Below are 23,207 nucleotides of genomic sequence, written 5' to 3' on the forward strand. Positions count from 1 at the left end.
TACAGTAACTTCCTTCTTTTTTTAGTCCTATTCATTTACTTATATAATGGACCTTTAATAATGAAATCCTTAGCAGTGTAGCCGTGCACAACTAACATGATCGATGGATGTCTCTCTACAGGTCATTTGATCAGAAGCTGTTTGCTGACTGACTACTGAACATCAGCATGCTTCCTGCCTTGCAAGTCAGTGGCTCAGTGCTGGCCAGCTGGAATCTGGTCTCTCCTCGTCACACCAACTGGGGCAATTATATAAGACTTTCAAGAGATGATAATAATGCATGACTGAGCAGCACAAGCCTCGACAGCAGCCTCTGACTCATGATCCTTGCCTTATTCCTTGCCTTGCCTGCTGTATGTTTTTTTTTAGACAATAAGACGGATGTACATGCCCTCAGACACATGCTTGAAAGTCCCTCAACAAATTACCATCCTTGTTCAAAACGCACAAAAAACACACATTAGGAATATTGTCTACAGATTTGTCTCCTGGGCATAGACTTCTAAAAATTCACATTTCTAGATTTTGCCACTCACCCCAAGCTCAGTAACAAGGATGTCAGTGATGCTGCCCAGAACTGTCACGCAGTCAAAAATGTTCCAGGCATCTTTGAAATAATTCTGTCAACAACAAACAAACATTAAGAAAAAAGTAGTTAGACAGCGGGACAATGAGGAAGACATGAGGTAACGTCATTAAAATGAAATGGTATAGCAGGAAGAGAGAGAGGAAAAGATGTGATACAAGGAGAATGGATGGTCCGCACTAAAATAGCGGGGGGGGGGGGGGATATGGCAGGATTGTGGTGATTTAACAATGAATATTTGCAAATTGGACAAGGAGAATGATGGGAAAGATTAAGAGAGAGATAAACAAAGGCAATGGAGAGAATAAAAGTCACACCCAAGAAAAGTGGAGAAAAAGACATGTCAAAATCCACCAGGAAGAGGAAAGTAATTCGACAAAATGAATAGATCTCTGGCGACGGCATGTTGGATGGATGCCAGCAGAAGAGTGAGGGACGACATGCACTGCATGAGAGCGCGACACCAGCCCTCTAACTTCCTATATTTACATTATGGTACATCATAGAGAACATCACCACAGGTTAGACTGCATTCCTGCCGGTTTCTCGTGAAGAGGGCATGAATGACATTAATTAATGAACTTGATCCATACATTTACACAAGTAGACGTCTTGATTTTCACTTTGAAAGTGCAGCGGTTAAGATAAGGGCATTGGAGCTAATGATTTGGGTCTGTTTCTATTGGGCTCTTAAGTACCGCCTGCAGCCAAACTGTGCCTAAGACAAGTGGAGGAAAAGGAACAGAACAAAGGAGGCGGCTATTAAAATAAAACACCATGACAAAAACATGCATAAGCCCCCCGGTGAATCTCGTGTGTACGCTTGTGAATGATTAATCTTCACTTTCTCAGATTCAAATCCGATCCTGCTTAATGTCCACCCTCTCCCTAATCTCTGCCTCTCTGTTTACCACCTACCTGTCATTCACTCTTGTTCATCTCTAATTAGTTTATTAATCCCCCCCCCCCCCATCCTGTGTCTCCAAAATCCATCCCTAAACTCTCCGTTCTTCCCGTCTTGCCTTGTCTGCCTCACTCACACTCCTCCTCAACTCCAATGACAGTACACTTCACGATCATCCAATTTTTTTTTTGGATAATTACCAATTATTAACACCAAAGTATTTTCTTAAATACACAAGCAATCATAGATGAGAGTAAAAAGTATTGTATTTCCCCAGGGCCTTGTAAGCCATTATCAGCAGAGACTGCTGACTGGCTAAATGAGGGAATGACAGATGAGAAACTGGGGGGGGGGGGGGGGGGGGCGATGCCAAATGTGAAGTAACCAATAACAGAGTGACCTCAGGTCACATGATTGCTAAAAGTTGAACAACTGCCATAAACTGTAGTTTGGGCTGAGTCACTCAACACAGAATAAAATCCATTCAAATTAAAAAAATGTGTTATTATTATTTAGCAAAATCTAATTAATGTATCATTTTACATGTTTCAGTATATTTATTTCCTCTGTGTATTTGGTGCTCCATAATAACAAACTGTTACTGGTGATAATTGATTTTCACTCACCAGGACTCCAAATGCGATGATCTTGAGTACACACTCCATGGAGAAGAGGGAGGTAAACACTATGTTCAGGTTGGCTAACACAGCTTCGTACGTTTCAGACGCGCCGTTGTACTATAAACACACACACACACACACACACACACACCCAATGAGCGACAGATGATGATGTGCGATTGTGTCTGTTTCTGCTTCTATGTCTTTTACCTTCATCATCAGTACAACCGTGTTGAGTGCTATCATTGCCATGATAGTATACTCAAACGGAGGTGACACCACAAACTCCCACATCCTGTACTGGAAACTCAGCTTGTTCTGGGGCATGTGGCGTGTCAGGGGCTTGGCGTTGATGGCAAAGTCTATACAGGCTCTCTACAGAGAACACAAGAAAACACGAGTTGCCATCCCGCTGTGATTTTCTAGTCTTTTTTCCATCCTTCTATCTAATCCTCCCCCTCTGTGCATTAGCTGCAATCCCTCCTCCAGCCTTTCGGCCACCCTCCTAATGCTTTTTTTTTTAAATCTCTATCCTCCTTTGCTCACTTAATCCCTCCTCACCTCATTCTTTTCTAAACTGTAGTCCTCCATCATCTTGTCCCCTTGCTCCTGGAAGGTGATGATGATGAGAGCCACAAATATATTGACGAAGAAGAAGGGGAAGACCACGAAGTACACCACGTAAAAGATGGACATCTCCATCCGGTACCCTGGGCTGGGGCCCTGGTTCTCATAAGTCGCGTCCACTGAATGTTTCAGCACCCTGCAGAGGGAGAAGGGGAGGCAGAAAGGATTTACAATGTCACATTACATCAGGACCCATGTGCGTTTTGTTATTACGCATGTTCACATTGACTCACATCGGCCACCCCTCTCCAGTAGATACAGTGAAGAGGGTGAGAAGGGCCCAAGCCACATTGTCGTAGTGGAAATCGTACTTCTTCCATTCCCGCTTCTGCGCCCGTACTTCATTATCACGTTCATACACCAAATACTCCCCCCTGAAATACCACGGATCACACAATCAGCAAAATATACATGCATGCTTTTATATTTCTGAACATTTTGCTGAAGATTAAGAGGAAGGAGAAGAAACATCCCAAAGAAACACTTTAAAACTGCGTCAAAGCATTTGATATGGACGACTGGGAGCTGGAGTCTAACGGAGCTTTTGTCACAGCTCAGGGAAAACGAGGTCAGAGAACTTCCTGACCTGCAATCACGCTCAAACTCTTTCGATTCGTCGGTGCAGTAAAAGAAGCGTCCCTTGAAGAGCTGCACAGCCACCACAGCAAAGATGAACATGAAGAGCAGGTAGACGATCAGGATGTTGAGCACATTCTTCAGTGAGTTCACCACACAGTCAAACACCGCCTGAGGATCAAGGACGAGGAGAACAGAGTGAGGTGCTGCTCATTGTACGTAAAAAAATCAATCGGATTGAAATTATTTGTGGAGTTTGTGCCACCATGCAATTTGGGACCTGCTGCCTGGCCATAGATGAAGCAACTACAGTATCCATGGTAACTGCAACATCAGGTCAAGCCTTTTTTTTTTTTTTTTACATACCTTGAGTTTGGGAAGGCGTTTTATTGTCTTCAGAGGTCGCAACACCCTCAGCACCCTCAGAGACTTGATAGTGCTGATGTCTTTTCCTTTGCTGCTACCCCTACATGCATACAGACACACGCCCACATATAGTAACAGACAGGCACACAAGCGCACACACAAAAAACACACACAGAAATAAAGAGAGTCAGCAGGTTCAGATGGATGCGATTCGTCGTCTTGATTCCAAAACGGATTTGCAGCCTTTCCTTGATGCCATCTTTGTCCGAGTTAACTCAAAACGAGTAACTGCGTCTGGGCTACATACACATAGCAACACATGCAGTATCGCTATTGTATTGTACATGTTAACCTCATGACTAAGTGGGCGATAGCAGTGTAGCCACATGCTAGAGTTAGGTGGTACATTTATATCTATGGTACATGCTATGGGAACAACCGATGTCACTCTTGTCTGAATGATATCGAGTCTTGTTTAATATTTTTGATATGTGTGGTGTGATATTCTGTGTGGATTCTCAGTCATCCAAGGTCATGGTGGATTTCTGTGTTGAATAAAGCTTTAAGATGTTTCACCTCTTATCCAAGAGGCTCCTTCTATTCTGATGGGCTGGCTGGAAGTTCCAGATATTTAGCCTAGTGGGAGCTGTCGAGGTCATTAATGCATAATGATGGTTGTTGAAACTACTGGCTTCACCTATGGGCTGCAGGCCCCCCCACCCCGAGGAGGTTGGAGTTACAGTATACCTGACAGTTATTCAGGTGAAGGCTGAGTCCTTTGCTTCTCACCATCACACAAATGAGATTTGAGCTTCACCCCCTCCCCTCCCCGTTTCAAGCCATCTGTCTTTCTTGGCCAAGACGTCTACGTTGTTATCTTCAGAAGAAAGGCCCATATCTTTTAGGTGCCCGTGCCTCAGGGTGTTGGTGCGCTTAAACAGGGTTTATTGAAGATCCCTTTCCTGTACACTGCTACACTAATGATCTGCACTAGAAAAAAAAAAAAAGTCAAGTGGATGGAGCAACATGGGAGCGCAAATGTCTCAGGGCAAGACTCAGCAAGTCCATCTGCACCCGAAGGGACACATTCCCTCCCCAGAAAGCAAACAAGTCATCTGAACAACATCAGGCAACTCCAGGCTTTTTGGAGTGGGAGGCTGCAGCCCATTGGTATAACCCATATTACATTTGTATGACTTCCTTATGAGTTTATGACAACAATTCCCCCCTCGAGGTTAAATATGAGGAAGTGAAGAAGCCTCTTGGATATGAGGTGAAACATCGTCAAGCTTTTCCTGCAAGTCTAGATGACTTTACTCAACACAGAGTTCCATATGGCAACGTATTTCAATGCTTTACAAAGATGGCCAATGCCTCGGTTCGCACATGCTGCATTGAAACCTTGCTTTACATGCTGCAAATATTTTCTCTTTAAAGCAGCGGTTTGAGTGACGGAAAACTGTATTCTTGACAAAGGCATTTGCAGAGAGAGTTTAGTCGTGATCCCAGAGATAGTGCCTCATATTTTCTATTAGCACCTGATTAAAGGAAACCTTTGCAGAGATGCGACTCACAGAAGAATGCTCTTCTATTAATGACAGCTCAGACAGGCTCTCTTTTTTTATTTGGTCATGCCACAATGTGAATGAAAGTGGGGGGGTGGGGGGCGTAAAGCAAAACTCTCTCTTTGGATGACTCATCCAGTACATTTCTATCAACTCTAAACTCAAATCAGACAGACTGGATTTTACAGCATTGTTCGGACAGCATGGAATCTTGTCTTATGGGCCATGCTGGCGAAGACAAAGACGTTTTAATGAGCATTTCCTATCAGAAAGGCCAGTGTTTGATTCTTTTCGTTCTCTACAAGACTGTGAAAAAAGTTTAAAAAACAAAAGTGTCACACTGAAGACACTCACAGAGCTGAAGCCAAAGCTGTGAGCCTGCACATTTGAGTTAGTAACAAGCTGCAGCAAACGTCTAATAAATAATATTGAATAGCATATTTATGTTGGCTTAGCTCTGATTATGATCTTGAATCACAAGACAGGTGAAAACATTAGGGTCAGAGGTCAAGAGAGTGTGTGTGTGTCTATAAGATGTCTATAACTGTGGAAATATGCCAGCTTCTATGCTCCCTCTTGCGATGTGTACACTATCATGGCTCATAATGCTGCAGACCAGGGTGCACTGTGTGGACACACAATCCAAGGCGATGTTATGATGCACCCAAGTGCAAAAGTAATGGGTCTTTGAGAACGCAATTAGTTTTGGTGATTTTGAGAAGACCTCTTTCTGAAGACCTTATCCCATCTGGGTGTTGCTGTTTAGTTTTACGTTGGCGGACTAATGGCATTTTTCTATTAACCTGTCATTGAGCACAAACATCAAACGGTATCTGTGAGTGAGGACCAGAACAAAGAGGTTCAGTTTAGCTTGTGAGACAGAGCTATTCCATGGTGAACAGTGGCACAAAGGGGAAGAATAGATGAGTACGGAGGGCAACTGTGACGGAGGAGAGATATGTGTGATCAGAAGAGCAGGCGCTGAGAGAGCAGAGGGAGCAAATGAGGAAAACGAGAGAGAACTTTACCCTCCGCCGCTGTTGGTGGTCCAAGTGCAGAAATGAAAGAGGGACGAGCGACAGAGAGAGAAGGGCAGAGAGACAGAAAGACAAAGGGTTGGAGAAAGACACAGATTGGGACACAGAGAAAGGAGGGATTTTGAGAGACAGAGAGAGAAAAAGAGAGAAAACAAGGCCTGCTTTTTTATTCGATCAACGTTGCCGAACTAAAGGCGACTAGCACCAACACACATGCACATAAATGCAAGTCTCAGAAATGTTGTGTGCTGAAGTCGCACAAGAAATGTGGAGTTGATGCTCTAATCATTACAAGTGTGTTTTTGGAGCCCTTCTGGACTTAGAGTAAGTCCGTATGCAGAATGTGTAAGGCATTCCAAGACACCAGCAGCCCTCAGACCAGACTAACTGGATTAAGGGAACGATAAACAACTTCAACGAGGCTGCTGAGCCTTTCTGGAGAATGATTTGATTTCCAACAATTGAATTAAGGCACTATCTAGATTTGTGAGGGACCTTTCTGACCGGTTCAAATCTCCACATCAGGATTTAATGTCATTAACCCATACCTTAGAATAATCTCATTTAATGAATTCAACTGGATGAACTCATTTTGTCATCCTTTTTTTTAAATTAACATACAGTATGCACCAGAATTATCTCTATAGTTACATTTCTGAGCCCCCCCCCCCCCCTTGTATTAACTTTAATTTTGTACATTACATTGAATGTGTAAATTATTGGCTGCTATTGTCATTTTGTATTCTTGATTATTTTGAATTTTGCTCCTGAGACTATCTGACACCCCCCCTAGTTTGTAGTCTATGCAGAGAGGAAAATACAGACACATAAATTTGACTCACAAATAAATGTTATGCAAAGAGATTAGATGAGACAGAGTAAAGCACAGATATACGGCTAAATGCACACAAATAGAAACACAGACAAAATCACGTGTGTCACAAATACAACATCCTTTTCAGGTTAAAAATTGCCTGTGGTAAAAAAACACACACACAAAAATATTCAGAGAGACCTGGATTAAAAGTATCATAATGTGGGACCTGCAGTTGAACCCCGGACCAGTGAATAAATTAATCATAACAAGATGAGCAATTTTTCATCATTCATTTCATGCTGATACTGAAATCTATTAGTGCTGCTGTTCAAACTAGAAGGTGAGCAAATTGCAAATTGCAAAAAACAAACAAACACATTTTTGCATTCAATGAATGGCATTTCCTTTACTAAAAATGTCTCAGATTTGTTTTTGGATGCTAAATTATTAACACTTCATTCAGAATGTGTGCTTTATATTCTCACAGAGGAGCTTTTAAAAAAAAAGAAACTGGACAATGAGACCATCTCGAAACAACGCTCAGGTCCTGCAGAAAATAAATAAATATTATGTTATCGATGTAGCAAAATCATCAATGGAGCAGCCATAGGAATCTAATTATGTGACAGAACCAGAACCAGTGTAGAAGCAGGGACCATCCCTGTTGGGGTATGCAACAGCAAATGTGAAGAATCTCTATTCTAAAATGGGGATGAGCAAAATTGAGATACAACAAAAATAAATAAATCATATTGATCACTATTAGAAATAACATCGCAATTTGTGATTGTGTTTTCTGTATAGAAAGGTTTCTAAGGATGGACAAGCGGCTTAGAAATGACTGGACAGGGGAGGGCAAACTCAAATGCAGTGGGCCGCTAAAGAAGAACGTGAGATGCTGCACTACAAAATTCCAGTGAGGCAAGTAGACAGACATAAGAGGAGGAGGAATGAGCGTGGAAAAGAAGTCGGAACGGAAGGAGGTAGACTTACGTGAAGGCAAAGGCCACCAGTGCACCACTAACCACTATGAAGTCAAGGATGTTCCACAAATCCCGAAAATAAGAGCCTTGGTGCAAGACCAATCCCAGATCCACCATCTGCAGAGGAAAGGTGAAGTGATTCAGCCTTTGATCCTTACTTTTGTAGTTTTGAGTTTGAAGACTATTTTTGCTCCGCTTTACCTTTATCAGCATCTCAAACGTGAACACTCCTGTGAAGACGTAGTCGAAATAGCGCAGCACCTACATGGAGAGGCAGAGGCAATGACTGGAAGCGGCTTCCAGTTGGTGGAAGTGTGGACAGTGTGGTAATTTGAAAACCCAGATGTCAATTTATTTTACTTTAATTCTTTAACACATTGGCACTATATTACTCATATATGACTTATAAACATGTATTATATTAATCATCATATACATATGATTCTTACATTAAAACCTGTGTAAAGCACGTTTACACAATGGTGAATGAGCCTATCACTGTCAGATCAATCTCTAAAATCTCGATTATGAGTCTGACGCTACTTTCCAAAATTGCCACCACATAGAGATGGTTTTACACCAGTCCAGCCAGCAAAGATTGTTTTCCCACCGCAGGAAAGGGGAGCAGCCATAGCCATGTTGTTGGCTAGAGCAACTCAAAGTGTGATGGAGAATATTTGGCAACTCATGCACCCTTGGAAAACATGTGTAATTACATACCTCCTGCCAGAAGGGGGCGACATAAGTTGTATACTGCAGGTGTAATTACATAAGGAGGGGATCTTACCTTCCTTGATATTTTCAACTTACAATTAAAACAATACAGTGTTTTGTAATTATTATTTACCTGCACTATTCTAGCTCTGCACGCGTGTAATAGAAGTTATACGGTAAAACGATCCAAACAAAAACAACCAGCACATTACGTTAGTTTAAAAGGCATTTTAATGGGATAGTATGTGGGACTTTCTTACATTGTTGCGAGGAGATTCAGGCCAGACAGGGTCTTCTGCTGCAAGGGCAATGCTGCTCATGGCAATGACCAGTAGGATGCACATCTCAAAGTAACGCAGGGTGCAGACGTAGTGGCATGCCCGGCGAAACCTAGGCACAAACGCAGACATGCGTTTTTTCCTGCAATTGTGTTATCTGTACCATTAGATCAGCTTTATGAATGCGTATGCTATAGTTGCTTCATGCAGCTGTATAGTATTGTGAATGTGTGCAAAACACGGATTCATTAAGTGCTGCAGCTATGATCATCAATCCAGGATACTGTTCTGATTTTTTTTTTTTTAAACACACACATTAGGGTTGATGTCTCAAGGGTGCATTCATGTGGATTTGTATATTATTGTATATGCATGTGAATGGAACTAGTCCACTTACGGGTTAGTGGTGGAAAGGATGAACATGGAGGTGAAGGGAGGCATAGGCCTGGGCCCTCCTTCACCTCCCTTTTCGTCATCATCATCATCCTTGTCCTCTTTCGCTGGCAGAGGCTCAGTGTTGGCATTCTTATTGACTGGATCAAAAAAAAAGAGAGAAAGAAGAGAGGATTGGCTGAAAGTGAATGTTTTTAATTGACTAAACAGCTTAATTAAAAAAAAGATTAAAGCTGCCAGAGGGAAAACCCAAAGCCACAGTGGCCTTACCCTGCAGTATGGCATTGATGGATGGGAAAATCGGCATGTCTACAGAGGTATAGTCCTGGTGGGGCAGCCTGATGACGCTGTTGGCACGATGTTGAGCGATGCTGCCATAGCTATCAAACATGACCAAACTCCCATGTGTGCCACTGTTACCGAGATGGAGGGAAGAACCAAAGCCAGGGCCGCCAGTTTGGCTGTTGATTGGATTCATGTGAACCTCACTGGGAGGAGCAGAGCCAGACACCAGTTTGGTGTTCATGAGGTTGTCCATATCCTCACTGTACTGGCTCTCCTGCCTGGACAGGCTTTTCTGGATGGGTCGCATGGTAGAGAGGTTTGGGGCGCTACAATCCCTGCACAGAGGAAGAAGAAGAAGAAGAAATGGTTACTGAAAAGAAAGGACAGCATAGAAGACTTGACCAGATAAGGGAACATCATCAGAAAGGATGCAATTTACATACTTTCGTCTGTGCTGGCAAATCCTCTTCCCCTCGCCGTCTGTTTGGTTGCTAGGACGATTTCTCCTCGGCTTCCTCTCACTGCCATCTCCAGCTCTCTCCTGCTCTCCCCCATCTCCATCTCCGTCAGCCCCTTTGCTTTTATGTCTCCCTTTCTTTGCACCTCCTCCCCCGCCATCGTCGCCGCGCTCTGCACATTTCCGATGTGACCTGGGCTTCCTGTGCTCCGACTGCCCTCCCCCTCGGCTGCCGCTGCAGGTGTGGTGATGGCGCCTGGATGGCCTCTCCTCCGACCCCGGTCGAGGGATCACTGTAGCATCTAATTGGACGTGCGACGTATGGTGTTGGTGCTCGCCTCTACGGCTGCACCTGCTCTCTGTGGATTCGTGTTGTTCCAAAGGAGGTCGAACGGGACCTGGCCCTCCTCCTTGGCTGCCATGTTTGTGGGGTTGTGTTTGTCTTTGAAGCTCGTCTGAAGGATGGCGTTGGCTAAAGCAAAGGTCGGGGTCATTTGCAGTCGTCTTGTTGGTGTTGTTGTTGCGGTTCTCACGGGGGTCGACCACCAAGGGTCGATCCAGATGGGTTTTCATGTCTGGACGAATTTGGCGTGCAAAATTCACCTGCAAGTAGAACAGGCAGAAAAAAGTGAAGCTTTAATTTCTTTCTTTCTTTCTTTCTTTCTTTTTTACTGAACAAAAATGGCCAGATTTTCTTTGAGGACAAATATATAGATTACTGATGGCACTATTAATATTAATTAAATAATTCATACATCCTGTAAATCATGTGGAAGCAACATGCTAACATAAGTCGCCATAATTCTTTACTTGTGTACACTGATAGCACAAGTCTAAGGCCTTTGTTTGCCTTGTCCTTTACATTGTTGTGCTCCTCCCTCCCTGTCCTTGCCTTCCAGCGGTCATCAGTGTCCAGCTCATTATAGAGGGCCTCCCGGCTGGACACCAGAGTCTGCCTCCTCAGCTCCTTGGTACGTTGCTCCCATACAGTCTTATTGCCCCCCTTGTGGTTTTTCTGCTGCTCCTTGCTGCACAACCGAAGCAGGGTGGAGAAAGAGAAGAGGGAGTCGACAGCGTTACGACCAGTTGAAAGACATATGCTGCTGCTCCGTTAGACACAGAAAGCAATGAGCATGATGTGAGAACTAGAGCCATAAATAGAACCACATGAAATAGCCGGGACACAAAGACATGATGGGAGGGGGGGGGGGGGGGGGGGGCACAGATATCGAAAGGGTCATTTATCTAGAGCTAGAGACCCAGGCAGATCAGCAGCAAAGTAAGGTTGTGGATGTCCACACATCTGGTCAAAGCACTGGACAGGACAGCCATAATTTGGAGCATTGTGTTATCCTCCACAGAATGGAGGATAACACGGCCAGAATGTCTTGTGATAACATCCAACAACTAAAGCACTGTATTGACAATTTACCAAAGAGGCTATAAATAAGACACACTTTTTTATTTTTTATCTACATGACAGAGATAGTCCAAAAACTCTGTGACCACCTTCTTTCTTACCCTCCATAACCAGTAATCATCTTTTGCCTTTCCTGTATCCCACGGCCAATAGTCAACAATAGTAAAGCATCAGCCGTACAGTGGAGCAACGGCAACAGAGGAGAGCTCTTAAAAAGTAAGCCAACACAAAGCTGGAGAAAGCCTGTACTTCATTTAAAAAAAATAAAACGGGGGGACAGGGAAAAAGCCTGCATTCTAAAACACAAGAGATAGCAAGGGATGGTTGGAAAGTCAGTCAGCAAAAGGGAAATGAAGAAACAAATAAATAAATACCAGTCCAGAAAGGGGTCGGAAGCGTTGTGACACTCACTGTGTACTTTGTTGCTGAGGAGGGAAACAGCCGGTGAGTGAGGTCACACGAAAGAACAAGAGGATTTCATTCCAAAATGGGCCGTCCAAGACCGGCTAAAAACAGTTTACACTGAAAAACAGCCGATCCTCTGCATAAATGGGCTGTAAAACGGGATTCCTAAAATATTTGAATTCACTTCCAAAATAGAAAAATTAAACAAGTCTAAAGAACTGAAAATATTTCCTCAAAAGGGCTCTGCATTTTGGAATACAACCCTTCTCTCACACAGACACACAAACACACACTCAGGCATTCTCTCACACTAAAATCAGCAAGCTGTTCTAACACAATCCGATTTATCTTCCACTCTCCTGGTTTTCGTAGTCTCAAATATTTCATCATTGTTGCATCACTAATTTACCCTCCATGTGTGCCGGTGCTCTGCTCTGAACAATCTCTGACAATATCCGTCTGACCTTTGCTTTAAAATGTACATTTCCAGTTGCCAAAAAAATATAAATTAAAAAAAATGCTTCATATATTTCCTCTTTACAATTTGGTAGATATATGAAATCCAGGACCTCCACAGCCCCTGAGCAGAGGATGAGATCAGCCGACATGTGACCAGGAAAGTGAATGACTCATGATGTCATATTATTTAGGCTTTTACAAAGGGCCACTTGAACAGGTGAAAAAGGGCTACTTGTTTCCAGTATGCAAAATGTCACACTAGAAGTTGTGTAGCACATACCGTTGACCTCTACACTTAGGTCTGTGTACAGAGTGCATGCAGATGAGTAGTTTTCAGGAGCATTAGCTTGTTTGCTGCAGGGTCCTCAATTTATAGCATGTATAATGATGTATGACAACTATTTTAGACAAGAATGCAGTGTGTGTGTGTGTGTGTTATAGTATGCACAAAGAGTGGGACAAAGAAAAATGAAAATAAAAGAGGATACGAGAGGAAGATGATGGTAGGGAGGGAGAGAAATAAGTACATCCATGTTTCATTTTACTATTAAATGTACTGTGTTGGTGTTTGTGATGGATGTGAATAATGCTGCAGAGTAAAAAGTAAATGTAAAAATGCACTGTAATGACTAATACTAAATAAATATGTGCATATACGCTGTACAAAAATTCCTGCCCGTGGTTTAAAAATATTTGTAGACAGTATAACGGAGACCGAAAACTCACGCTGCAATGGACAGGTTGGCGGCAGACATTGGGCTGACTTCAGCCACCTCCTTGGCTTTCTGCAGGGCAATCTTCTGGCTGGCAGCCTCCTCTTCCTCTTGCTCGTCCTGCAGAAAGACAATCAGAGATTAAAAAAGACAGAAAAATCAGTAAGGATTAAGTATGAGAGAGAGCTTTTCTGATTTTTTTCTTTTACACGAGGTAGGGTGCTGAGAATTAGAATATGCATGGACTTCAGTCTACCTTGGTCAATTCCTGTGCGTTGGCCAAATTGTCCACAGCGATAGCCAAGAATACATTCAGCAGAGTGTCTGAGCACAGAGATAAAGGAGTCCAGCATGGGGGAGTTTGTGCATGTGAATACACTAATAAGCTAAAAACAGGTCAAAATATTGACTCATGATAACATGATGTTATAATAACCAGAGGGGGGAAGCTAAAATAAAAAACGTAAAACTGCAAATGTCTTAATTTCAAGTATATTTGTGTGTTTGTTGAGCGCGCATGACTCTGCATTGTCACTGCCAATGGATACAGTTGCCAAAAAGTGTGAGCACGATGAAGAAGACAGAGAAGGCCATGCCCTTGTTGACGCCTCCCTGAGATTTGATGCCATCGTACATCACCATGTTCCAGTCCTCGCCGGTCAGGATCTGATATGTACAGACAAAACCCACATTGATTTGATGAATTATGGCTTTGACTGGTGACATGAATGAATGCAAAAGTAGCAGTATGCATGTTCTACTTCTAGTTATTAAGCCCTAATCCAGACACCCCGCTCCTGTTTATACTGCCACGCCGATCTCACCTGGAAAACTGTCATTATTGCTGCTGGGAAGGTATCAAAGTTGGTGGAAGGAGTGCCACTTTCAAAATTAAACCTAGTAAAGGGGAGAAAACACGTCAGCAGGAAGAAGGAAGAAAATACTTTACTGGCAGTCGTGCAATCAAATGACTAAACCTTTCTGGCAATGAAGAGAAACCAATCTGTTGCTCCGAAATCAAATAAAAAGAAAGAAGCAGTGGAGAGAGAGAAAGAGAGAGAGAGAGAGAGAGAGGCGAAGGTAAAGGAAAACACTGACTGTCCTCCGAAGAGCTGCATGCCCAGCAGGGCAAAGACGACAATGAAGAGGAAGAGCAGGAAGAGCAAGCTGATGATGGACTTCATGGAGTTGAGCAGAGACACGACGAGATTTCGCAAAGATGCCCAATACCTGACAAAAACAGCAAGAAAGTGTGTGTTTTAGTGCGTTCAATCCCATGTATACTGCACGAACAGGAGAAAAAAAGAAGAATTACAAAACGGCTGATCGGCTTACTTGGTGACTTTGAAGATCCTCAATAACCTGAGAGCTCGTAGCACACTGATGCCAAACGATGTGCCCGGCTGGATGATGGACCACAGCACTTCAAATATGCTGCCACAGATCACCTAATGCACAAACAAGCATATAGCAAGCATGCGGTCATTGAAGCTCCTTGAACAAAAGCATCAATGCCTTTTGTGAATGCGTGTTAAAGGTCTAATAAGAGACTTTGCATGGGGTTGAGTCCTCGAGTTGTGCAGGACTCACAATGCAGTCAAAGCAGTTAAAAGAGGAGTTGAGGTAGGCCTGTCTGCCCAGGCCGTACATCTTTATAAACATCTCCGTCAAGAAGATCCCCAGGAAGATGAATTCCGCAAAGTCTGCATGGAAGAAAAGACAGAAGAATTTTTCTTCTAATCTCCGTCTAAAAACAAAAATCATCAAAATAAATATGTTCATGGAAAAGAGGCCATTGTACGAATGTCAGAATGTGCTTTTGGGGATTAGACACGTTTATTGACGAATCTGCGTACGCCGCTCCCCCCAGTCACTCTGAGATGTCATGGTTTGTGCATTTATGGAAACAATATGCACTTTCACAAAGCAGACTCCCTTTCACTCCTACTCACTTAGAAAGTCTGAAAGTGGCTCCGGCTGGTCATAGTGTACTACTGCCACACACAGCGTGTTGAGGCCCACCAAGCACAGCACGGTCCAGTAGAAGGCCTGGGACTTAACGACGTGTCGGATCAAGAAGCGCAGTCGTCGCTCCCGCCTCTTGAAAGTCGATCCTTCTAGCTTGGAGCTCTTCAAACTGGCGCGGGCGAATGGTGACCCTGGATGGACAAAGCCAGGCCTGTTAGCCATTCATTTGCTTCACAGTGAAGTGCCCGGCACAGGTTAATATTGATTCCTAATTCAGCCTTGGTGACATTGATTGGTGCTCCTTTTAGTACATAGTAAGGCTATACATGGAATGTTTTATAAAATTCTTTATGGCATGAGAACGCCAGCAGAACTGACCCACATTAGAATCTGAGGGGTGAAAGAGACACAAAGAGATGATGCAACAATGTAAGAGAGAAGAAAGAAAGACAGAAAATGCGATGGGTTGGGAACAAGAAAAAATGTAACATGAGGAAAGAAGTGGCAAAGCGGCAGAGGACAGGAGAGGAGTCAGGTAATGCTGATATGCAAGATAAGACAGCATCTGGATGTTCATGTGGTTTACCTCTGTGTGTGTGTGTGTGTGTGTGCATAAGAGAGAGAGAGAGAGAGACATTGCATCTCACCGACTCCCACGTCTCCCTCGCCTTCCTCGGGGTTGAGGAGCTCAGCCTTGCTCTTGTGGTTCTTCGTGGCTCTCCTACGGGAGCCTGGAATGGGGAAAAAAAGGGTTTCTTTAAAATCCAATACTGGTAAAATTCATTAGGCCATTTTTAAAAAAAGATCAATTTTTTTTTTTCAAGGGAATAAAAAGTGGAATTTATACCATCATAATTATTTTCATTTTCATCATCCGCCAAGAGAACCTCTTCTGCAAAACACACAGAAACAAATGTGTTACAGTCCAACCATGTTTAATTCATCTTCTACGATCAAACCACCCTTTAATTGTTGTCATTGAAATTATAATGATATCGTCTTTGGCCTGCACCTGCATTTGTTACTTAATATCCACCCTCCATTTTTGGCTTCCTCTCTTTTTTATCATGTCGATTGTAATTTCAAGCAGATGAAAGAAAGGTCTGTCCTTTCTGTTTGCCCCTTGATCTGCTCCTTCCAACACGCAATCCTCCATCCCTCTCATCTTCTCTATGTCTTTCCTGCCCTCAGAACGTGGGTCAGAGTAAAAGAAATAAAAAGATGACTGGGGGGGCAAACAGTGGGTCCTCTCCATCCAGGCATTAAAAGTGTCTTTAATCCTCGCGGTGCACAAAGGTTGATCAACCTTGCTGCATGCAATTTAGCTTATTCATGACATTCTGCTGAGATCTATTTGTTTAAGTTCACCTCACAAGGGGGGGCTGAATTATGTCTTGGTATAAAGTATTGCAAAACGGAATTTGTATGATGGGGAAACCTCAAAATGAAAGCCTTGTAAAACACAGCTCGAAGTAGCTATGGTGCAATGTCTGACAACACACAGTCTATAGTTCTTAAGGGTTTTTTTGTGCATGTTTTAAAGTTTTACATTAGATCTCTTCTGCCACTCTGGTGCTCCTGAATGCGCAGCCTAAAAAGCCAACCCTGCTTTTGCAGTGGCTGCTCGCACTCTCTGGAGCAGTTTCTCACTTTACATCGGATCTGCACAGCCCTTAGAAATCTTTACTGCTGAAGCCTTGACTTGACTGTGATTGAACCATTTTGTGGTGAACTATGATTGTGAACGTGTCAGCGTGCTATAAAAACCCGTTCTACACCTTACTAAAAAGCTCACATTTTATTATTAGCAATAAAAAGCATTTGATCATCCAGTAGAGTTTGAACATGCAGGCCACTATGTTGAGTTTGTATTGATTAAATATTAACATAACAATCTTCGACATTTTATTTTCATGAATTAAAACTATTATGGTATTTTTTACAAAAATGCAGGAATATTATTGTTTCCAGAATTGAGAATGAGTTTGATGGAGGTGCTCTTTGGATAACGATATGTGTGGACATGAAAATCATCAAGAAACTCCAAGGCACTTTCACTTAAATAAATAAATTGACTTTATTGTCACAGTATGGAACTCTTATATTTACATAAGCATCGCTATATAAATAAACCTGTTAGCTTCATTATTGAAAATGTGAGGAGAAAATGTATGCATGATTGTTTATAAAATGTAACAATGAACCACTCATACGCTCTGATGAACGTACCAGCCTTGCAGATCCACTCCAGATAACCGTTAAGTTCCCTCTCAATCTGCTGCTGCCTTCTGAGCTTTAGGAACTCACTCCTGTTTTCTACACGCTCTCGCTCTTTGGCAAACTCCCTGAAAGGACACACGCACACACACACACACACACACACACACACACACACACACACACACGGACGCACACATTCAGCTTCCATTTAAAAATGTACTATTAATGTATAGCGATTGAAGAAATACAAATCTTTTGACAGCCTTTCTCACAGATGCACACTTACCCTGACAACACACCCAGCACCAGGTTGAGCATGAAGAAGGAGCCGATGATGATGAGGGGGATGAAGTACATCCAGTTCCATGCACTCCCTGAGGCATCATTGCTCTGGACACACAGATATCAAATAGAGTAATCAATGATTTCCTCTTTGCTTCTCAGCTTCATAAAAATAGCATCAAAGCTATCGTGGAGCTATTGCTTGGTTAAGGGATTATCACTAAAGCATTACGAGATGCCGTGATTAACGAGGATCCAGACATTAGACATTCCTACATTACGGGATGAATGCACAGCGGCTTTACCGGTAATTGTGTATGCTTTTGATATTAGTGTGCTAATATCTGAGCAACTCCAAAAAAGAAAATAAGAGTGCAACATATTAGAAATGTCAAACTGAGATACATTCATTTCCATGTGGGCACTGCCTTAAATACTCGTGGATTATTTATATAATTAAATAAGCATCTGGAGGAAACATTGTGTTTCGCTAAAACTCATCAAGATGATGTGGCCATTAAAAAAGGGTGAGTTGAGGTTAGCACACTCAGGAGTGTTGATGCACTGCTGTAGGAATTACAACCAGAAGGGCTGATGTGATTTTGCTTTAAGTCCTCTCATAAGTAAATGCATATCTGCCACTCTATTTAGCTGCTCAGTAAATAATGTATAACAAACGGCTTGGTCTCTCCCACTCTGTCTCTATCATCTCGCTGTCTAGAAGAATATTTTTCTTTATTCCTTCTTATTGTCTTTTTGATCTTGTTTTGGACCCCAGCCTTTCATCTCTTCACTTAAATCTCCTTTTTTTTTGTTAATTTGCTCATTCTTTCCTTAAATCATTCTACCTTCTGCGCCATCCTCCTTTTCCTACACAACATTTCAATTTGTCTTCACTGTCACATAAAAGCCTCTTCACTCAATCCTCGTTACACCCTCTCTCACCTCCAGACATTCTCTGCTGTCTTTTGCTTCCCACTTTATCCATCCTATCATCCCCTTCTTCCTTCTTCATTCCCTCTACACTTCCGCGTAAGCGGGTATTGCTGCTGTGTACCCAATGTGCCGCAGACCCTTTTTTTTCTATTGCCATTAAACTTTCAGCGTTCCCCTCCCCAGCAGCTACAAGAATAACTTGGGCTGAACAGGCTCTTTTAAATATAGAGCAGCACCAGGAAGAAGGGACTCAGGGAAGAACACAAAGCGAGAAGGAAAGGAAGGAAGGAAGGAAGACCAAAAACAAGGAGAGAACAATTATGAAGAAAGCATTTGGAAAGAACAAATGAGCCCGGAGGGGGGAGGAAAAGAGACGGGTACAGTAACACCCAAAGACCCTCATCTACGTTGGTTTCTTAGCAACCCTTGCCACTGACAACAGGGAACTATTGAGTCCCGGGCATGAGTAATGACACTGCTCAAGACCTGGTACCTATTTCACAGGAGGAGGCACAGTGTGTTCAGGTGAAAATCGTTGGACGGGTCTGGTTGTGCAGCCAAAGGCTTTACTTTGCAATTATCGATAGACAAGCGAGACAAATATGAGACCTCAGTTCAGCATGCATGCATTTTTATTTTGTTCTATTATTGTGAGACAGTATCTTTTACCAGACTAAAATAACTAATATCTCTAAAACAGGGAATTAAAAATAAATGAATAAATGTCCATTCTGAATCAAATTACCGGTACTGTATTCTAGTGCCGCTCATTTACAACAGGAACTGCTGGCTTTGCATTACTAGATGTGTAACTCCCTGATCCCTTCATTCTCTGTTTCCCTGGCTGAAGGGAATCATAGACTAGTTTTATGTGTTATTTGTTGTTTATTAATGTAACTGTAGGCATGTAAATGGACATTTATCTGCTGGAACGGATGGATCTAGTTTCCATTATGGGAAATATGGTTTCGGTTTTCGAACAGTATTACGGAACAAATTATGTTCGATAACCGAGGTTCCACAGTATGTTCCAAAAGGTGATATGCAGTACATACATAGTAGAGCAGTTCTGTCCAGCCCTCCATGGTGATACACTGGAAAACGGTGAGAATTGCAAACAGGATGTTGTCAAACTGGGTGATGCCGTAGTTTGGTCCCAGCCAGTACTGTCTGCATGTGGTGCCATCGGGACACAGTCTTGACGGAGGTTCTGTGCCACATGGGAACTCTTCTCGGATCTCACCTGAATATGGATGAAAGTGTAGGGCAAGAAGGCAGCAAATGCAAAGTAGGTTGTTTTGTAATCAAGTACTTGTATGATTATTATTTTTTTAATAGTCTAGGCTTTATGACTTACATAATAGCTTTTTTAGCTCTGAAATATTTTTTAAATAAAGTGTAATTTATGATTACAATAAAATATAAGTATTAGAGTGTTCACAACATCCATGGAGAGTGAACCGTCTACCACAGGAAATTAAGCAAGCTCCTTCACCTGTGTGATTGTCAAAGCAGGTTGTGTGAAATTTGCCCATGTAGAACTCCAGGCCAATGATGGCGAACATCAGGATGGCAAAAAAAAGAAGCAGACCAATTTGCAGCAGTGGAATCATCGCCTTCATGATGGATTTGAGCACCACCTGCAAGCCTGGAGGACATAGCGTATACAGTATTGAAATTTGTACGGCCATAGTTCATCTTTTTTTTGATGCAGTTTGAACAAATAGAAACAGACACACCTATTCCTATCTTCCCCGCATCATAAAGCTATTAGCATTTACACCGGAACATTTATGTTGCAATGCATGGAGGAGCTGCCGGTTCCTTGACATGCAAACAGTGTCTGATGGATAGATTTAAGCTGCAGTTAAGCAATATAGATGGATAAAGGTTTAGTTGAGTTAATACAGCCATGGCTCTTTTTTTTTATCCTAGCAAAAATTTCCAGCATTTTGTTCAATTTAAGATCACATGTTTTGAGAAATGCAATCAACAAAAATACTGAATATAATGTACTGGAACGGAAACTTTAAATGATGAGTCAGCCTTGGTTTGACTGTTCAGACCTGTAGTGGCTTCTAAGCTATTAATAACACTGCAGTGGTGCTGGAGCTCTGCTGCCCCTATAGAATTAAAAAAGGAGCAGATAGTGCATAGTACAACCTCTTTTGTCAGAACACTTCAAGTGCATTATGCAAAACAACAAAAAGCTGTACAAAACCCTGTCGCAAAACACTTCCCTGCGCTATTTTTCTTCTGTAATTCAAGAAATTGTGTTAGAGAAGGGAAAAAAAAGAAAAATATAAAGAGATCAAAACTAGACTAGAAGATGAAAGTGTTAAAAGTGTTTCTCCTTCAATGTCATCATTAGTTCAGATTCAGATGAAGAGCTTTCACTTACTGGGAATACCGGACACCAGTTTGAGGGGCCGCAGTACTCGCACTGCCCTGAGGGTCCTCAAGTCAAAATCTGAACCCACAGTGGACAGGATCCTACAAGGAAATACACAAATGCTTGACGTGTACACAGCCAATCGATATTTAAGCAAGTCGCTGTCTGTGGGAATCTATTTTCCTATTTCTCTGTCTCACACACACATTTCTACACACACAGCTGGACACAAGCCCATGCCAGGTCGTTACAAGCATGCTGGGAGAGCACTGCATGGAAATCCTGGAAGACACATGTGTCAACCTCAAGGCCCGGTCATTTTGTGTGGCCCGTGAGAGCTGTGTGCAGAAATTTGTTTTTGTAAAATGCTGCATCTGTCACACATGTTCTTAACAGCCCACATTTGTTGGTTGTACTGCAGTTCTGCCCTCTCAAAAAAGTGATATCAAAAACTGAATAGTTCATGGTAATTTCTGTGCTGACTAAAGAATTAAATAAATAAAAAATAGTAGTTATTTAACAGCATGTTAAGGAGTAGTTACATTTATTTTACATTATATGACATTACATTTAGTAAAACATTTTACTGTGTTACGGTTTACATTTGGCCTTTGGAAGGCAAACATAATGCTAATGTGACCCTTGGAGAAAATGAGTTTGACACCCCTGCTGTAAGAGCAGAGCTGATCAATAGAGACCGATGAGTGAAGTAGGGCGGAGGAGTGTATCAAGAAGAACGGGATGGGCCAACGGGAGTGAGGCTATTGTACGGGATGGTGTAGGGACAATAAATACAAGGAGGAAGGATGGCATGATGGGAGGATGGAAAATGGGTTCAGAGAGAGAGAGAGAGAGAGAGAGAGAGAGCACTGACAGGTTGTGAGAATCAGAGATGCTGACATGCTTATTTCAGCCTCTTTTTATTTTTGGTATTATTTGTCTACAGAGTGAACGTCTGTGTGTGTGTGTGGGAGAAAGAGAGAGAGAGAGAGAGAGAGAGAGAGAAAGTTAAGATGCTCCCTTGCACTGCCAGATTTCCAGTCAGTCCTTTCGTCTGACGCACGCTGTGAATCATCCTTCCTTCCGTTTCACTCTCTCTCTCTCTCTCTCTCTCTTCCCGTCTTTCTGAAACATTTTCTCTTTTATACTAAGAGGCCCAGTGACACAGCAGAGGCGTAATCACAGGTCTGAAGTCAGCCTGCTTTGCTTGTAAATACACACAATCGGTAAAAAAGGGGAAAAAAATATTCTGCTCCAGGGTCTATGGATGAACGTATACTCAGCTGTGTTTTTGAATGCCGTATTCAATACGGCGTATTGTATTACCAGGAAGCAACCCCCCCCAGCGGTAGGTCCTCCATCAGTGGTGTAGCCTGGGGTCCTTGTAATGACATTGTGTGATATCAAATGGTGCACGAGAAGCCGGCCTGTAACTCTGTTCTCCAGCTGAAACATTACGGCAGACGAGCCCTTCAGCAACTCCCTGAATCCGACATTCTAACATGGGAACAGTAAATATATACTCCTGCTGTCTTTCTGAAGGGGATTTTGAAATAAGAGATTGAAAATTGTGCAGATCAAAAACACATCAGTCCACTCTTGTCTTATATTTCACATATTGTATTGATCAGTGTATAAGACAGGCATCAATAAGATATTGCTAATGATTGCTATACTGTATATGTATAGGCAGCGTCTCGAGTGCCACGGAGCATTGACTGGTGTATCTTCCAGATGATAAATCAAATGTCTTTGTTGTGTGCTTCTGTGAAAAAAAAACCCCAACATAATACCCTACAATAATGTGATTTGGTTCATTTCTAATGAACTCAAATGTTTAGCAAAATATTTTGTCAATTTTAACTAACTTTGTCAATTAACTAACTAGCAGCAACAAATGGGATCAAAGTAGTGATGCTCAACTGGATGATCGCAAAAAAAAAGAACTTTATAGGTTTGTCGTGTAAACAGCCCCTTAGTGTTTTACTCACGGGTTACCCTGGCAATACAAAGTAATACACTTATGCAGGTGAGGATGGCAATAAGGGGAAAGAACAAGGTAATGAAATGTGAAACGCTGTTCGCATTGTAGAGGGGGAAAGAAAGGCATTGAATTAATAAATAATTTAAAGAAAAGGCACAAAAGGAAAAGTCCCATTAATAAAAATATCAGTTGTGAACCATCGATAACATGACAGTTAGCT

The 23,207-nt window shown here is 42.3% G+C and overlaps 1 protein-coding gene across 1 annotated transcript in view; it reads right to left on the reverse strand.

The window, feature by feature from the left end:
- cacna1aa (calcium channel, voltage-dependent, P/Q type, alpha 1A subunit, a) overlaps positions 1-23,207 on the reverse strand; it is a 52,950-nt gene that overhangs the window by 19,261 nt on the left and 10,482 nt on the right. Inside the window, exons 4-34 of the mRNA XM_068750390.1 lie at positions 21,013-21,104; positions 20,107-20,259; positions 19,667-19,854; positions 17,680-17,783; positions 17,403-17,518; positions 16,021-16,065; positions 15,821-15,904; positions 15,158-15,364; positions 14,796-14,908; positions 14,541-14,653; positions 14,304-14,435; positions 14,030-14,102; positions 13,754-13,871; positions 13,462-13,529; positions 13,219-13,325; positions 12,003-12,053; positions 11,071-11,236; positions 10,195-10,811; positions 9,737-10,086; positions 9,471-9,606; positions 9,056-9,185; positions 8,283-8,342; positions 8,092-8,198; positions 6,273-6,281; positions 3,680-3,779; positions 3,324-3,484; positions 2,971-3,111; positions 2,672-2,873; positions 2,321-2,485; positions 2,117-2,227; positions 537-620 (exon numbers count right to left, since the gene is read on the reverse strand). Coding sequence (XP_068606491.1) covers positions 537-620; positions 2,117-2,227; positions 2,321-2,485; positions 2,672-2,873; positions 2,971-3,111; positions 3,324-3,484; positions 3,680-3,779; positions 6,273-6,281; positions 8,092-8,198; positions 8,283-8,342; positions 9,056-9,185; positions 9,471-9,606; positions 9,737-10,086; positions 10,195-10,811; positions 11,071-11,236; positions 12,003-12,053; positions 13,219-13,325; positions 13,462-13,529; positions 13,754-13,871; positions 14,030-14,102; positions 14,304-14,435; positions 14,541-14,653; positions 14,796-14,908; positions 15,158-15,364; positions 15,821-15,904; positions 16,021-16,065; positions 17,403-17,518; positions 17,680-17,783; positions 19,667-19,854; positions 20,107-20,259; positions 21,013-21,104 — 4,303 coding nt within the window. The remainder of the gene's footprint in view (positions 1-536; positions 621-2,116; positions 2,228-2,320; positions 2,486-2,671; positions 2,874-2,970; positions 3,112-3,323; positions 3,485-3,679; positions 3,780-6,272; positions 6,282-8,091; positions 8,199-8,282; positions 8,343-9,055; positions 9,186-9,470; positions 9,607-9,736; positions 10,087-10,194; positions 10,812-11,070; positions 11,237-12,002; positions 12,054-13,218; positions 13,326-13,461; positions 13,530-13,753; positions 13,872-14,029; positions 14,103-14,303; positions 14,436-14,540; positions 14,654-14,795; positions 14,909-15,157; positions 15,365-15,820; positions 15,905-16,020; positions 16,066-17,402; positions 17,519-17,679; positions 17,784-19,666; positions 19,855-20,106; positions 20,260-21,012; positions 21,105-23,207) is intronic.

The sequence above is a fragment of the Brachionichthys hirsutus genome, chromosome 16 (genome assembly GCF_040956055.1).
Source record: "Brachionichthys hirsutus isolate HB-005 chromosome 16, CSIRO-AGI_Bhir_v1, whole genome shotgun sequence".
In the NCBI taxonomy this organism is placed as follows: Eukaryota; Metazoa; Chordata; class Actinopteri; order Lophiiformes; family Brachionichthyidae; genus Brachionichthys; species Brachionichthys hirsutus.